The 17,056-nt window shown below is 35.8% G+C and overlaps 1 protein-coding gene across 3 annotated transcripts in view; it reads left to right on the forward strand.

Moving 5' to 3' along the window:
* Positions 1 to 17,056, forward strand: part of NAA16 (N-alpha-acetyltransferase 16, NatA auxiliary subunit) — a 61,990-nt gene that overhangs the window by 20,352 nt on the left and 24,582 nt on the right. For all 3 annotated transcript variants that reach the window (XR_008972207.1, XM_057409692.1, XM_057409693.1), the window contains exons 6-9: positions 5,509 to 5,662; positions 7,155 to 7,274; positions 9,353 to 9,448; positions 13,073 to 13,179. Coding sequence is in view for 2 of the 3 variants with exons in the window: in XM_057409692.1 (XP_057265675.1) it covers positions 5,509 to 5,662; positions 7,155 to 7,274; positions 9,353 to 9,448; positions 13,073 to 13,179 (477 nt within the window). In the remaining variant the exon portion in view is untranslated. The remainder of the gene's footprint in view (positions 1 to 5,508; positions 5,663 to 7,154; positions 7,275 to 9,352; positions 9,449 to 13,072; positions 13,180 to 17,056) is intronic.

Here is a 17,056-nt window from a genome sequence, read left to right on the forward strand (position 1 = left end):
CCACTCTCAATAGGCTCTTATGAGTAGAGGTTGTAAGGCTAGACTGATCTGGAGCAACTGAGGAACTTAATGTTTGTGAGGCTTGTAGCTAAAGAAAACCTGTGATGATCCTGTCCCTTTTACAGTAGTAGAAGTAAAGTCAAGTAAAGCTTCAGAAAATACTGTTTAGTGTTGAATGTGCTCATTTGCCCGTTCTCCTGCCATAGCCTAGAGGCTACTACATCTCCACAAAGAATGTGAAAAGCAACTTTTTTGTTAATTATATGCATATATATATTACATGCTTAAAATTATGTGCTTGGTGTCAAAGTAACAGGAAAGCACAGCTGAAATCTTCCAGAAGATGTGGTGTTACTGAAATTTGTTGGAGTAAATGGTACAGTGCTAAAATTGTTGAGTATAACCTTTCTTCAAGAGAGACCGTTCACTTATTCAGTTACTGATAATGCAGAAGTATAAAGTCTGAATTAACAGAGTGGATCTGTTGATTATTCTGTAACATGGAAAGAAAACCCATGTTTATAGATGCATTTGGTTTGGGAGGCATGCTGGAAGTATCATGCGCAGATGATATCACCTAACCTATAGACTTTGATGTTTTCAAACAAAAATCTTGCATCCTCTCTGAGACAATTGCATTTGAGATGTTAAATGGCCAAAATGATGCTAACTGTAAGAAAGGATATTAATTGCTAGGAGGGACCAGTGTTTGTGTCTTAAACCTGTATCATGGTCAAACAAAGGATGTTACAAGCCAGGTGTATATATAGCCTGATTATTTCAGAAGAGCTATAACTTCAGTGTTGTATAAAAACTGACAACAATGAGTTTAAATGAAAACTGGGTCATATTTTGAGTGTTTGATGGCCAAAAAGTCATGGTTCATGAATGAGTCAGCACAGCCCAGTCTGAGTTCAGTCTTGAAATGACTGTTAAAATTAGAATGTAAAATTGATGGGAAAAACTGCAAGTGAAGTGTAAGAAATCAGTATTTCCAAGGGCTAAGAGGGCTTAACAGTGGTGTTGGGCTCCTGGAGAGAATGGAAGTAATACTGGTAATGTTGTTTTTTCTGAAAGGTTGTGCACAGATATACTTATTTGAGGGCTGTCACGATGATACGCTCTCCAGTCTCGTGACTAAGCCAGATTTAAATACCATCTGCCATAGATGAATATACTAAGTTAGTTAAGTCTGGTGTGCAAATTATCACAGTCTTAAATCTCACACTAAATCCAAAGAAAGTCAAGAGGATCTCAGGCTCATGCCTTTTTTTTTGTTGTTGTTGTTGGGTTGTTTTGTGGGTTTTTTTTTGGTGTGTGCTTTTAAAACTAGAAATATTTTGGAAACTTCCATAAATAGGAAAATGATTTGTACTTGAATAATAACTGTTGATTAGCATAACATCAGTCACAGGCAAATGGTGGAAAAGCTGGTTATGCATTAAAGGACAGAAATACACTACAAATGTCAGACTAGTAGTGTCAAGCTTTTCCTTTTTTTTTTAGATGGTAGATACAGTTAAGTGGAATATTGCATTTTCTTCCCCAGAGCACTAAAAATAAGATGACATTAGTTTAATATCTCTTGTAAATAGAGAGAATCCTGTGCTAGCTCCCAGAAGAGTGCAGGGCTATCTAGAGCCACAGCTACTGGAAGGGTCAGTGTATTGGGTCCAGAACAGTCAGGAGCCACACTTTGGCTCTTCCATACTAGTCCCCCAGTCTACTGTTTATGCAGTGTCTGGATATTTAACAGTTCTGCTCTCAGAATAGTTGAGCTTAGGATACTCAAGAGGTACACTTCTTGCTTATTTTACTTTCCAAATCTTCTCTTACCCTGTATTTTGTATGCATTCCTCCTCAATAGATGAAATTCTGTGACTGTCTTGATAGGATACTGCATGTGACCGATAAAATGGTGGCTGTGTTCAAGGTTTAAAGTAGGGTTGGAAGACTGAAAGGTTTCCAAATTGCTAGTGAATGGAAATCATCAACAAACTGATGCTTTCAAGGAGTTTTATGGCAGTCTGTACTGTTCACCATTATTGTTAATGAATAAGGAAGCAAATGTACCATTGCAGAAAATACTGCTGTCATAATAATTGGTAACTGGCAATGTAGGGTGATCCCATTAACTTACTTGAATTACTTAGGCAGCTCTGTCCATTCAGAAGTGAATTAACACAGCCAAAACCAAGCAGTAAAACTTAAGAAAAAGATTGAGGAACTGTCATGTTAGTAATTGTAGGTGAGTATCTGAAGATGCAGTATTACAGAGTAATGGAGCTAATCTAGCTACAAGCTGTTGCCAAAACCAGCAGTCTGACTTTTTCCTGTGTGCTCCCACTGCTTCCTCGTGCAGCACTGGTTGACTCATGGAGGGCTGGTTCAGGAAGCCAAAGTGACAGAAAAATAATCACTCTTTTGAAGGAGTGATTGGCTGAACTGAACAACTGTGAGGTGAGAGGGGAAAGAGGAAGAGGAATAATAGAGGGAAGTGAACTGCCTTTGTTGATCCAGGCTGCAGTTAGATTGACTTGGCTTATTGTAAAATAGTCCCTTGGGGCTGGCTTATGGGTGAAAAGCAAAAAGCACCCTTATTTCTGAGAAGCAGCAGGGGTTTTCTTTATAAAGTACTGATTACAGAGAGATTAAGACTTTCTGATAACCCTGCTTTTTAAAAGTTACAAAATGAAAAGAACAATCTGGAAAGATGAGAGGACTGGAGCAAATGCTGTCTAGTGAAAGGCAGACAGTCTCTTTGTTTACTGTAAGCAGAAAAAAACCTAGGTGGTTCTGGTATAGTTTAGATACTGATTTAGGGAAAAATGAGTGCTAGGAAGATTTCTTAGTAGGGAAATACAAAGAAACAAGTAGTGGCAGGAAGTTGAACAACAAATTCAAATGATAAATCACTTTTTGTCACTGACATTTTTATTCTAATGGATGAATTATCATTGGAGAAGGTGAATTTTTTCACTTTTACTGCATCCACATCAACATTGCCTGTCATATGAAAGCTGTGGATTAGCCAGATGAACAATTTTTCAGTCAAAACCAGGTTGTGAGGTTGAATGCAGACTTCACTGCAGGAAGTATAACAGCCTGTGCTGTCCAAGTTAAAATCAAATGATGTAAGAGTCACTTCAGAATTTAAATTTTGGGACCCAAGGTGTAAAACAACTATGCAGTTTGTTCTACTGCTCTATGTCCCATTTTTCCTTTCTTTTTTTCCAGAACAAAATTTTTATTCTTAATTTTTATTTTATTCCTAATTTCTGCATCGGGCCCACAATTACAGATACGGACAGAAAACCTCTGGAGTTTTGGGGGTCTGCTCTTAGGTATGTTTTAGCTGCATCTTGTTACATTCTCTCAGTGACAGTAATGTTAGGGCATCTGTGCTTGTAAAGTTGATTTATTTCTTTTTTTTTTTCTTGTTTTGGTCCAGGAGAGGAGGCAATTTATTTTAAACACAATTGCGTTAAAGGCAGAGTTGAACATGGGGTTGGAACTAGATGATCTTAAAGTCCTTTCCAACCCTACCCATTCTAAATTCTGTATTCAAGAATCATAATCCTTCTCAGGGGGGAGGGAGGAGTAAAGGTGTATTGTACAGCAATAATAGTGGAATGCACAAAACTTTTTTAAGAATATCTTATTCTTTACAGGACAATCTGATTCTTCACATTAGGTATAGGGGTTATAAGCCACTCTTCTTCTGATGAATTGTACTTTTAAATCATCATTAGTTTGAGATTTCAGTATCTCTTTAATAAGGAACTTTTCCTAAAAGTACTTTTAAAAATGGCCTTTTAAATGGAGCAACATTAAGTCCAGTATCTTTCTGGTGGATTTGCCCTATGTGTAAGCAGGAATTGATTTTTTTTTTGTGACATTTCATGGTTTTTATTTGTCCTGCCAAAGCGAAAGAGCTACAAGAAGGCTAATTGATATGTTTCTTGTCTTTTTTATATCAATTTTTAAGGGGTTTGGGGGTAATTATGTTTCAAAGATTTAAAATGAAGTAATGATGTGCTAAAGAGTTGTGCTACTTGTGGAATTTAGATACGTGTACTGTATTGGAAGGAAGAATATTTCCATGGAGGAAGTGAAGGAGGAAGAACTAAACCAGGGCTCTGCAGTTTCAGTTCTTTGGTATTGCAATAAGGATTGACAGGAAGACATGGTTTAACTCTTAACCCATTGCAATTCCCTGTCAATACTGTTAAAGCAGTCAAAAATACTTTCCAGGTGGCAGTATCTTTATTAGTGACTTCCAATGTTTAATATGGTTAAAAATTAAGTAAAGGTGGAACCACAAATGGAGGTTTGGATAGAAGATACGTATTTTAAGAAATGGGTAGGACTTGATGCTACTCTAGTACATGCAGTTCTTTAACAAAGACATAGGAAAAGCTTTTCTCAGGGAACAAAAAAGTAATAGTAAACCATTTGGTGACCAATGTGACTTCAAAGTGTTATTTACTCAGAAAGAAACTAAGTGTGTGGTGTCATGGGAAAGAAAATTATTAACATATATTAAGCTCAGTGGCTTCTTAGGTATTTTTAATAATAAAATCATGTTAGCATATCACTCTCTCCTACAGTTTCTATTGAGGCAGTATATTTCACATAGTAAACTTATATAGATATACTGGGCATTATCTGCAGAGCTCTGCATCTGGTCTCAGATTCTTGCTATTTACTCATAATTGCAGTAGCTTCTGTGTGTATTAGTGAAGAGCATTTGGTATGAAATATTAATTGTAACTCTGGCAAGATTTTTTCATTGCCTAAATACACTTCAGGGTGTTATCCCTAAAATTAAATACTTCTGAATGTCATTCTGTTTTAGTGGCTCGTGTATCAATGGCAGGTGGAAGGCCCACTAGTTTTACTGTAGCTAGGAGACCAAATCTTAGGTATCAAATGGCAGCAGACCTCAAAATCATTGTCTTTGCTTGAAAATACTCTTAGTATGGTTATGCACTGTACTTCATGGGGTTTGAAGTGTAGTGCAAGAAAAACTTGGTTAGAGAGAAATAGTTTAGATTCTGTCTGAAAAAATCTAGTTGTCACGCTATGGCCAGTATTTGGGTGGTTCATTGTTCTTGGAAATACTAGTTTGTTACAGAATTTTTGATATGCTGAAAATGAATATTGTGATATCCCAGCAGTCTGCTACAGAACTTAGGTCAAAATTGTTGTGGAGTACATGAGTCCTTCAGAAGGAAAAGATTACCAAGAGCTTTGCAAATTTTATTGACTTGTATGAGAGAAGGAAAGACAAGCACAGGGATTCTTTTAAACTGTTCTCTAACAAAGGGTATCCTGAATGAATCTAATTTGATTATGAATAATGGGAGTTTTACATTTTGAATGTTTGGATGAGTATATAACTAGACCTGATATATTCCATAGACTGAATCTTGTGTTCTGCAATATTGTGTACGATTGAGGTACAGGTAAATGTTAACTAACCTATTTTTTTTCTCCCCCCCCCAGATTCCTCCTAATAAGATAGATTATGAATATAGTGAACTGATTTTATATCAAAATCAAGTTATGAGAGAGGCAGATCTATTTCAAGAGTCTTTAGAACATATAGAGACATATGAAAAGCAAATATGTGATAAATTAATAGTAGAAGAAATCAAAGGTAAGTCATTCTTCTTCCCTCGGCCAGTTTTGTTCTAAATGTTTCAGCTGACTTTCAGATATGATAAAGCAGTACAAGGGGGAAAAAAACATGTTAAATCTTTAATTTCAATGTTACTGTAGGGAAACTGTTATCTACAATTTTGTGCTCAAGTAATTTGCCCTGTTGAAATGGATAGTGGATGCAGGTAATTTAGCTTGAGTTGACATAGGAACATAGGAGATTTCGGATACTATTATATTGGTACATACTAGAGTAGCTTTCTATAAATCAGAGCTATTTACAACCCAGTTTTAATATCAAAGAATATTATTTGTAGTACAAGCACTGGTTTATTTTTTTTAACTGACTGAAATATCATTCTTGTTTCCTTAAGCTTTCTAATACACTTAACTTGTATTGCCTTACTTAAGAGAATACTGAAGTTGACTTTGTTAAAAATAAACCGCAGTTGTTCTGTGAATTTGAAGTACTGAGTTGTGAATATGCACAATTATATAGTGTAATAGCACATTCTTCCTGCACAGTTGTGGTGGGCTGACCCTGGCAAACAGGTAAGCTCCACACAGCTGTTCACTCACTTCTCGCAGCCTCCCTTGTCATGACAGGAGAGAGAATAGGAGCAAAGCAAGAAAACCTGTGTCTTGAGATAAAGATAGCTTAAGTGAAAGGAAGAGGAAGAGGAAAAAAAATCCCCGAACAGATGCCAAGGTGATGCAAAGGCAATGACTTGCCATATACCACAAGGAGGCTGATGCTCAGCAATGGCCACCTGCCCAAACACTCCTCCTTCCTCCATGTTTATTACTAAGCATGATGCTACATATAATGAAATACCTCTTTAGCTAGTTTTGGTCAACTGTCCAGCTTCTGTGGGTTCACAGCTTATTATCCACCCCAGCCTGCTTGGGTGGCAGAGTGGAGTTAAAAAGAAAAAGCTTTGATGCTGTACAAGTACTGCTCAGCAGTAGCAAAATCACTGGTGTTTTATAAATGCTTAGTCACAGATCCCAAAACACAGCACTGTGTAAGTTGCAGTGAAGAAAATGAATTCCATGCAAGACATACCTGGTAGAACAGTTTAATTAATGGCAAACCAGTGTGACTTAACTGGTTAAAAACTGGTTAGTTGATGTGAAAAATTTAAGTGTAGTTAAGTAAACAGCTTGGTAAGAAGCAGCTTAGTCATGTGTTGGAGTCCTTGAAGGAAGAGTTCTTTGTTTCATTGATAATCCCAATAACTATTTTGAGTATTCAGATACAGACATGCAAATAATCTGTTTTTGCAGGTGCTAAATGCTCCAAACTGTGTTGTGCTATATGTGTGGTAGCTTCAAGTAGCACTTGTAATCTACAGTAAATGCCCTTGGAAAAATAAAGCTCACTTTTTTGAGTATCTTACATATGACTAAGCCCTAAAACTTTGTAGACATTGCTTCCAATACATCAATGTTTTCTCATGTAACTGAGTTCTTTACTGTGTTGTTTTTAGGAGAGATGTTACTGAAGTTGGGAAGGCTGAAAGAAGCTGGTGAAGTATACAAAGAGTTAATTGAGCGCAATGCAGAAAACTGGTGTTATTATGAAGGCTTGGAAAAGGCCCTACAACCTAGTAAGTTAAGATACACAGACACATGGAAGATACTTATGATACAGGATATATTTAAAAAACTTTTTTTTTCTTATTGTTTTAGATTTGAAAACTTTGTTTGGCAGAAGAATATATACTTTCTAATCTTGGGTATGATATAGTTGTGTTTTATCCATTTTAAAATGTTTACTGGGAAAACTTGTATGCCTGAAAATGTCAACAGCAGGTCTTCCTCTTCTTGGAGCTAAAGGTGGTGTTTGCTAACATGCTTGCACGAAAAACATTTCCTTGCCGTGCATGAATTCAGAAACTAAATTGGGATTCATTCCTGACTACTGGCTGATAGTCAGACCACTATCATACGCCACAATGTAAGGCTGTCATTCTGAAACTTGTTTAGGAAGTACCTCTTTCTACAGGCACATAGAGAAATAATCAAATACCTGTTTCAGATGGCCTTTTAAAGATAGGCCTTCCTCTTTGGAGGAGCAGGTGATAAATGTGGTATTTGTTATTCTAGTTCACTGCTGTTGTGTCTTTCAGGAAAACAGTTAATTGTTTGGGATGTGTTATTTTGTGGGTTTTTTTTTTTAATTACAATATTGCAACAATTTATGCTGTAATAAGTGTTTGGCAGTGGTAACTTTCCCAAGTGTTAACTGTTACACAGGAATGTTTTCCTTGTATTTCATCAGTGGATGTTTTACCAGAGTTATTCTGATGACATCATAAATCATAAGCCCACACAGATATTATTGGTAGATATTATAGCTGCATTATATTTCTCAATCAGCTTTCTAGAAGGAACTTTTACAGTGGATTTCATAAGGTCTGGGAATATGGCTTGTGATTGTGAAATTAAAATTATTTCAGTTGTTACTGTTATGCAAAGAGTAGTGTTGCCCTTCAAATAGTTTTCCTCCTGTATCTGTAGAGCTGAGCATTGTGATTGTCTCCAGAAAATAAAACACCCAACAGCTTAATTATTCTGTTTGATATGTTTGTGACAATGTGTAGTTCTTAACAAAGAACCAATCCAGTAGTTTATCTTGAAATCTTAAAATCCTATGTAGATTAATACTGTACTAATTTATAAAACTAATAATGCTACTTTATTTTTTAGGTGGTCTTAGGACTATTTCCTCCCCCATGGTAAGTTCTGGAGCTCCAACTTGTGACTTCAATTAGGGCTTTTGTATGCTTTAGTTCCAATCCAAACATCATTTTAGTTTAACTTTTAGAACTTTACATCTCTTGGAGCCACTGGGTAACATATTCCCCCCCCTTCCCCAGCATCTGAGCTCAGTGACAAGATAAATTGTTTTTCTTATGAAAGGAAAAGAGATATATTAAATATGTTGTGTTTAATCTTGATGTGTAAATTCAGTTTTATTTAAATTGCTTGATGAATATAATAAGCAAAAGTGATCTTAATTATGTTAAAATGGCATTTCAAAGCAACAGATTAGTTTTATTTAAGTTCTAACCACATTGGAGCTCCAAAGCATATTATGGGGGAAAGGGGAGGAGTGGGAAGAAAATCTTTAAGTAGCTTTATTGTTAAACATTAAGATATAAAGAGTACAGGTGTGCAGTACTTACACGGGGAGTATTGTGCCGTTTTTGCTGCCACCAGAAGACCTGTAGTAAAGGCACACTTGTATAGCATGCTGTTTGTATGCCTGTGATTTAGAAATGCAGTATATTTTTCTGAATGCTTTAAGTATGTCTGAAATGGATGCATAGTGAAAAAAGTTAATTGAAGCTATGAATGTCAAACTATGTGAACGGGTCTGGACAACATGTAACTGAAAGAAACTAAGCTCTAGTACTGTATGTTTGAATGTGTGAAGTAAATGTACTGTTTGCAGTTTATCCTTACAGTGATTAATGCTCGTAATTGCGTATGGTACATAGTGTTTTCAGTACACACTTTTACACAGTAATGCTAATGATTAACTGGAAAAAATAGCTTGAAATGTTTAAATTTTTCCAAATCCAAACTGTGTAGAATTCTAGTTAAATTCTCACCACTTAAAAACATTTAGAAAAACAGATTTTTCTCTTTCACTTATATCTATTATATTTACTGATAATAGGCACTTTAGAAGAGAGGCTTCAGATTTATGAAGAAGTTAGTAAAAGACATCCCAGAGCAGTTTCACCTAGAAGATTACCTTTAAACTTTGTTTCAGGTAATAAGTTGCATATCTGTTCTGTATTAGCTTTTTTATTTGTTTTTTTTCTTAAGTTTCCATCAGACTATTAAATGTACATTTAATACCTATTTGTATGTGTACACAAACCAGATGTACGCGCTTCTCTTGGAATAGACAATTATTTGTTACATTTTAGGAGCTGAAAGAGTTCATGCACTTTTAACATGGGGATATGAACTATGTAATGTTTGTATTGATGAAACTACAGTACAGAATGGTATATAGATTGTAGGAGTTCTTCTGCATCATTTTTCTGTCTCATACAAGTTAGGAATTATAAGTTAAAAAGTAAAAGGTATAGGTCACTTGAATTCCAGGTATAGGGATGTGTGTATAGAAACATACCCCTTTTATATCTTTAATATACATATGTATATATATTAAATTTATAAACACTGAAACCAGGTGTAAATTATGCATATGACAATTACAGTAGCATAGGACTGATGAATTTTCCTAACAGTTTTTGTACTCGATACGGTGTTTTCTGTACAGCAGAAAGTATATTTTTTAATGACTTTGAATATTTTGAGTGTACAACACTGTTGTAGAACCGTTAGAATTTAAATCTACAACAGAAACTTAATTCATGCTGACAATTGAATAATAGGAACAAAAAAAACCCAAACAAGGTCTGCAGTATTACGTAGCACAAATTATATTATTTTTAATTTCATAGCTAAGTTTTTCAATGACTCTGTCCTTTCAAAAGGTGTATTGAAATACAGTGCACAAATATTCTTGGTTCTGGAGAGAACATGTATGTACTTCTTAAAACAGCAAAGTGTGATCTTCCAAAATAGAAGGAAGGAGACTAAATGAAATGATAAATCCCATAAAATATCCACCTGGTATTTAGCTAACTGCTGTAACTCCAGTAGAAAGCTTGTGGGAAGAAATACAAAGTACACAAGCTAGGTATCAAGTGCCATGAAATTTTGAAAATTCCCAGTGTATCTACTCATGCTCTCGATTTCATGATGTTAGTTTTTATTTAGCTCATTTACTGAGCACCACATTTCTGTAGCAACAATGTAGCTGTCCTCTTTCCTATTGTTGCTCACAAGTCTGAATGATTTTAGGCAGTAAGAGCGTATGCACAATAATAACTGCTTCATAAGAGATTCAGCCCTGAAGTCAACACTAGTGCACCTTAATCACATGTATTTGTTTCTTTGACTGAACAAGGGCGAATTTTAAAGCAGTTCAGCTACATTTGAAAAGTCAAGTGACAAGTAAATGTTTTTCTTCTTTAATAAAATTATGGTTATACATTCTGCAGAACGCTTCTGTATATCTTTAATAATAGTGTGTTTTGCTGTTGAATTTGCACTGGGTTATATCTGACAGTATAGTTTCACACCTAATATTCATTTAAATAGAAATGTTTGTTAATAAGGATTAGTCGTTACCGCTGTAGCCATAGTCTAAATGAAAGCAAAATTCATTATTGGATCAGTTGAGAAAAATCTCTTTGTAGGATTTCTACAGTGCTTCATAACAAGTAAAAATTTTCCTAAATTAAAATTTGTTTCTGTTAATCTGTTAAGGTTTATCAGTCATGGATGTATAAAGCTGGGTGTGATCCTCTAGAAATTCATGGATGTAACAAATGATTTCTTATGTGTTGAAGTACAGCAGATGAGAATTTCTGTTAGCAGAACTTAATAGTGAGAATGTGAAGGTATAGAAACAAACTTTTTTTTTGCAGAAATATATTTGCACATGTCCAGAGGAAAGAATTTTTTTGTAAAGGAAGTTGTTGGTCTAGTATGGCTACTGACCAGTTGCTTGCACCCAGCAGAATGGTTGATTCAGAATTGGCTTAAAATACTCTGAAGGGCAGTCCTTCCTAGACCTTGCCATGCATTGCATTTTAATAACCTTGTGTTTCATGCAGATCAGATCCTTAATACAGCTGGAAACCACCTTTCTGGAGAAAGGCTGTTAATTTTCAGACTAATCAAGGGCAGGGAGGTGGTTAGAATCTGTCATCCAGTTTCATATTTGCTTATGCTGCTCTGGTTTCACTGTTCCTCCTGTGGTCAGATCTTTTCTGTACCTCAGACTAAATTTTGAGCTTGGCTTCCTGTTAGAGATGGGTGCCTAGCTGTGTATATCCCTCTGTTCTGCAGTTTTCAGGCTTTTAGACTGTTTTGCTTTCTATAGATAAATATATACTTAATGGAAACTTGAATCTTGCTTTTCTGTATTCTGAATTACAGTTCTTCTATCAAAATATAAATTAGAATAATTCAACAGAATAAATTACGAGATGGACTTTTTGTCATACAGTGGAGCTTCTTGTAGTGTGAGAAAACAACCTTTAATACACCTGTAATAAAGCATGTGTTTATGGTCCGGTTATGATCCCCATCCACAGGTAGTACGAGCTTCTATATACGGCAGTTTATTTTAGTACAGTGAGGCATGTACCCGAGTTACTTCTATTAATCTCAGTAACTGTACTGATAATAGTAAATGTCAGACAATTAAGAACTGGTGGAAGTACAAGTTATATCCAAAGCCATATCTTAATTTTCTGACATCTATAAAATAACCCGTTAATGATTCATAATATGTTCTTAATAAATTGAAGTGTATTTCAGTGATTTTTGTGTGTATATTAGCCTTGTGAAATGTACTGTTATCTTGCTTAAAGACTTCTCGAAGTTCACAGCACACTAGGTAGTGAAGTGTAGCAATTTCATCCCTATGCAAAGGAAACAAAACCAATTAAAGAAACCAAAAAAAAACAATGACAAACACCCAACAAAACTAAAACAACTGAAACCAACCATTTTTCATCATAGGAATAAAAGCATGAAAACCAACTGTTTTCCTGACTGCATACCTTCTCTCTGAATTCCTGCTTTTTCCTTTTTTTTTTTTTCTTTTTGAAACAGCACTTCTCAGGTGGCATGTACTGCAAGTACTGTGATTCTTACTTGACAACATAATTAAATTATATATTAAGCTTTCTGCCATTATCTTTTAATAAAGATGATTTTAATACAGTGCTTACCCTTCGGAAAGCCAGTCTTCTGTTTCTGTTCAGAAACAATCATATAATCATTAGAATTATTAGAAGTCATGTCCTGCTCATAAAAAAATAGGACTGGAAGAGAGTTAGAAGGTTCATTTCATCCAACCTTCTTCCTCAAAGGATAATTTCTATTTGCATTATTCCTAACACACATTTGTCTAACTTAATCATGAACTCTTCCAATGATGGAGCTTTTACAAGATTTCCAAGGTAATCCATTCCAGTGCTTGGTTATCCTTACCATTATAACTTTCACCAGTGTTTGTTTAAATAGCTCTTGCTACATCCTCTGTAGCCAGCACTTAATAATTTGTCTTTTTAATAGATTTTACAGGTTTGAGGACTGTTGCCATGTCTACATCAGCAGTCGCCTAAACACTAGCAACTTAAGCATTTTACTCTGATATTTTTCTTTATCCAGGGCATATTTGTATCTTATTCATAAAAACCAGGAAAGATGAAAATTATTATCCAGAATTGCACAGTAGTTAGTGCTTATATTTATATAACACTTGCAGTCACTGACATATAACCAAATACACTTTTGTTTCTAGGTGAAAAATTTAGAGAACTATTGGATAAGTTCCTGAGGGTTAACTTCAGTAAAGGCTGTCCACCCTTGTTTACCACTTTGAAATCTTTATATTACAATCCAGAAAAGGTAAAATTTAGTATTTATTTGATTTTAATGAAGTCTTCTCTATGGAATTTCTAATAGACTATTTTTATGTAGATTTTCGTGTGACTTAACCAGTAACTGTTGCTGAACATTTTTCTCCTTGATATGCTGTTTTGTAATATGTGAATGATCACTTGGTGGTGCTTACTATATATGAAACGTCACTTCTGAGACAGGTGATACCAGAATGCTTGAAGTTAGATTGGTGCAGAATGCACTCAAGTTCTTGAAAAATCAGAGATAACCAGTAGGTTTATATTTGTGGACTTTGAGTGCAGGGGTGTCACGATTCTTTCATCTTATGGTTTATGATGTCACCAGAAGTCATGATTTTAAAATACCACACAGATGGTTATTGTTTTATGCATGTTTCCGAATTGCGTAAATACACAAAAAGATCAATATTTACCATAAAGGTTTGTTTTCCATTTCAGTCTTTAGCTAAAACTTCAGTGTTTAATTTTTGCACTTCTAAACTCAGAATTCTGGCAAAATTATGTCACTTTAGAACTATGGTTTCAAGTATAGTTCTTCAGTCCAAGCTTGTCAGAGAACTGAACCATGTTACTAAAACACGTAAAAAATAAAGGTCGGTCTATTTAGGCATTGCTGTCTTGGCTACAAGCAGGGTATTTTAATTCCTTCGTAACTCAGTAAGATGCAGTTTATGTAGCTGGTAAAACCCCAAATACATGATGCAACTTTTCAACTGTAAGTGGATATTTCTTTATTGTGACTAAAAATATTTTTTCCTAAGAGGCTCTTTGCATGTTATCTTAACATGAAATTTTCAGTACACTTCCATTTGGAGAATGGAATCTGTCCTGTGTCTCCATGGTTGACATAATTTTAGTAAATTCTGGTGTTGTGTACAATACAAACTTTTCTACAGGGGCTGTTACTAATGTGTACTTTTTAATGTAAACCTTTGAAACAGGACTTAAATATTTAAAATGGTGGTACATTAGACAGTAGTCAGTGCTGTGAAAGTTTTACCTCTGCTATTTGAAGTATGAAAATCTGCAAATTAAAAGATGCGTATAAACTCATTTGGTGTGTGAAAAGATTTTTAGCACTTAATTGTTTCTGACATGATAGGTAAAAAAATGAGGACTACTGTACTTTAGAATCATAGAATCATAGAATAGGGCAGAATTATTCAGAAAGGTGCCTTGCTGCTAGTTATCCTTGTTGTGTTGAATCAGTAATGCTTGGAACTGCCAGCTTAATGCTAAAAAGTAATTAACTGAAGAGCCTCACAGTTTCCACATATGCTCGGATTTGTTTGTGCTGCTAACTTCTGCAACAGCCTTTCCCTCTCCTTTCTTGTCCTTCTCTTACCAAGACAGGGTCTCCTTCATATTTCATATGGTTGGGTTCTCATGGCACTAGTGTAATGGAAGGATTTTTGAAAATAAGAGAAATTTTACTTTTGGTCCATGACAGTTAATTTTAGAATTGCTAAAATTTAGGGGTCATGACCATCATCCAGTAAGAAGATGGCTGACGTAGATATCTTTCGCATCATGTTCTTGGTTCTTCTTTTGGGGGATAGGTGAATTTTTTGGCAGGTGTGTGCTCACCTTTCAGAAACTTAGTTTGGTTGGTTGTTCCCCAGTTTTCTGGAATAAGTTTTCAACAATTAAGGAATGACATTAAGTTCCTGATTCAGGCACATGAATTTGTCAGTGGACACGGAACTGTTCAGCTCACCACCATATGTGGTTTCCTATATTGGATCAGCCAAACAGCTATTAAAGCTCCTTTTGACTGTGCTACATAGAATCATGGAGTAGTTTGGGTTGGAAGAGACCTTCAAAGGTCACCTAGTTCAGTCCTTCTGCAATGAGCAGGGGCATCTTCAACTAGATCTGGTTGCCCAGAGACACATCCAGCCTGGTCTTGAATGTCCCCAGGGATGGTGCATCCACCACCTCTCTGGGCAACCTGTGCCAGTATTTTACCACCCTCATTGTAAAGAACTTTCTTCTCGCATCCAGCCTGAACCTCCCCTCTTTTAGTTTAAAACAATTACCTCTCATCCTGTTGCAACAGGCCCTGCTGAGGAGTGCCTCCATGTCTTTTTTTTTTAAGCCCATTTTAAGAACTGAAAGACCTCCTCAGACTCTTGGATCATAGAGATCTGTTTTGATTGTAGAGGGAGTACAGGCATTTGTGTTACGGTTATCGGAGCATAGATGTCTGAACCTGAATTTGCCTGCTGTGTTGGCAGCTGTTTATACATGTTTGCAAAGTATCTGAGGGCTTCATGTCTATGAAACTAATGCTGAGAAACTTTACCAGTTGTTTCTAGAACTAATGAATGTCCCACTAGAAACCAAAACTGAAATAACTGAAGTGCTAACTGGGATGCATGGAAGGGATGTCACTTTTTCCACTACCTAAATGTGTGGAGTGCAACTGGTTCTTCATCACTTCAGTAGAGAATATGCTTTACTTTGGTTAAGGGGGATAGATGTTTTTAATCTTCCTTCATGTTTAAAGTAGAATTGTGTACGATCATTCGGGTGAAGTCACAGAAGGGCACCACAAGTACACAAATGTATGTATTGGCCTTATGCTGAGTCTGCCATGTGCAAAGGTTTATATTTGACTGCACAGCTGGCTAGAAGGGGAACTGCTCAAGAGCTCCTAACTGCTTGAAACTTGGATGCTTGAGAAGGTAACAGACAGTATGGTGAAACCTGGGATGAGCAGGTTAGGATGCTTCATTGGTCTCAGTAATATTGTTTGTTACCTTCTAGGAGTGAGTTGTTAACCCACTGAGATTTGAGATTATAATGTCTCAGAGGTACTTAAGGAAGACTTTAACTCTGGAAGCTAATGGGGAGAAAGTGTTAAGCATGCTTTGCTGTAAATTACTGTACATGCTTCTGCAACAAGTTCCAGTTACAGATTCCATGGTCCGCTGCTGGCAAAGCAGTGATCTGTTTCCATAGTTTCTTCCATAGTGTCTTTTTCCATAGTTTTTTCCATTTCCAATAAATTGTTCACTCCTTCAAAGTCCTTCAAATGAGGTTGCAATTCTGAAGGATTTTTGCTGTTAGGCTAGTCTGTTAAGTAGCATGTGAACTGGTTTTTGACTTTCTTACTCTTTGTCAAGCCACCTAGACTGTAGGACATAGAAGTAGTAGAGACTGAAGGGTGAAGCTTGAAGAAATGAACAATTGTCATTTACCTAGAAACTGTACTGCCATTTAAACTTGATCAAATGTATAGTACTGTGGGTAAAGCTTTGGATTATTAGAATAATGTAGAACTAAATCATACTAGTTCAGTATCCTGTGTAGACTTCCATACTGTGCTGTAGCATAAAATTGCTCTAATGCTAAAATAACAAAAAAGAGGGGGCATTGAATTGTAGGAGTAAATGTTGGGCAAAGGCTAATTGAAAAGGAAATATTTCTATAATATTGGCAACTGATTTCTCTACAAGGAATGTGGATGAGTGAGGATATGTTATATAAAGAGTTCAAGTTCTTTCTCAAGTGATAATTGTTATGCTTATTGTTTGTAGATAACTGAAGGCATGCACTGATCGCTTCCTAGCTTGCTACATTGGTATATACAGCCACATTTTTTCTTTCCTGCTTAAGAAAAGATCAATGCCTTGGGTGATATGATTTAGCGTAAGGTGTCCCTGCCCACGGCAGGGAGGTTGGAACTAGATGGTCATAAGGTCCTTTCCAACCCTAACTATTCTATGAGTCTATAATTAGAGGGTGATAGACTTTCAAACAGAGTCTTACGGTGTTTTCCTGGATGTCTCATTTGAAACAAGCTTATAATACTACATAGACTATGTTCAGTGGTACATCACTGCTGAGAGTCAGAGATC

Source organism: Pezoporus wallicus, unplaced genomic scaffold (assembly GCF_028554395.1).
Source record: "Pezoporus wallicus isolate ANWC-B61680 ecotype Strahan unplaced genomic scaffold, APGP_CSIRO_Pwel_v1 contig_2543, whole genome shotgun sequence".
Classification (NCBI taxonomy): Eukaryota; Metazoa; Chordata; class Aves; order Psittaciformes; family Psittacidae; genus Pezoporus; species Pezoporus wallicus.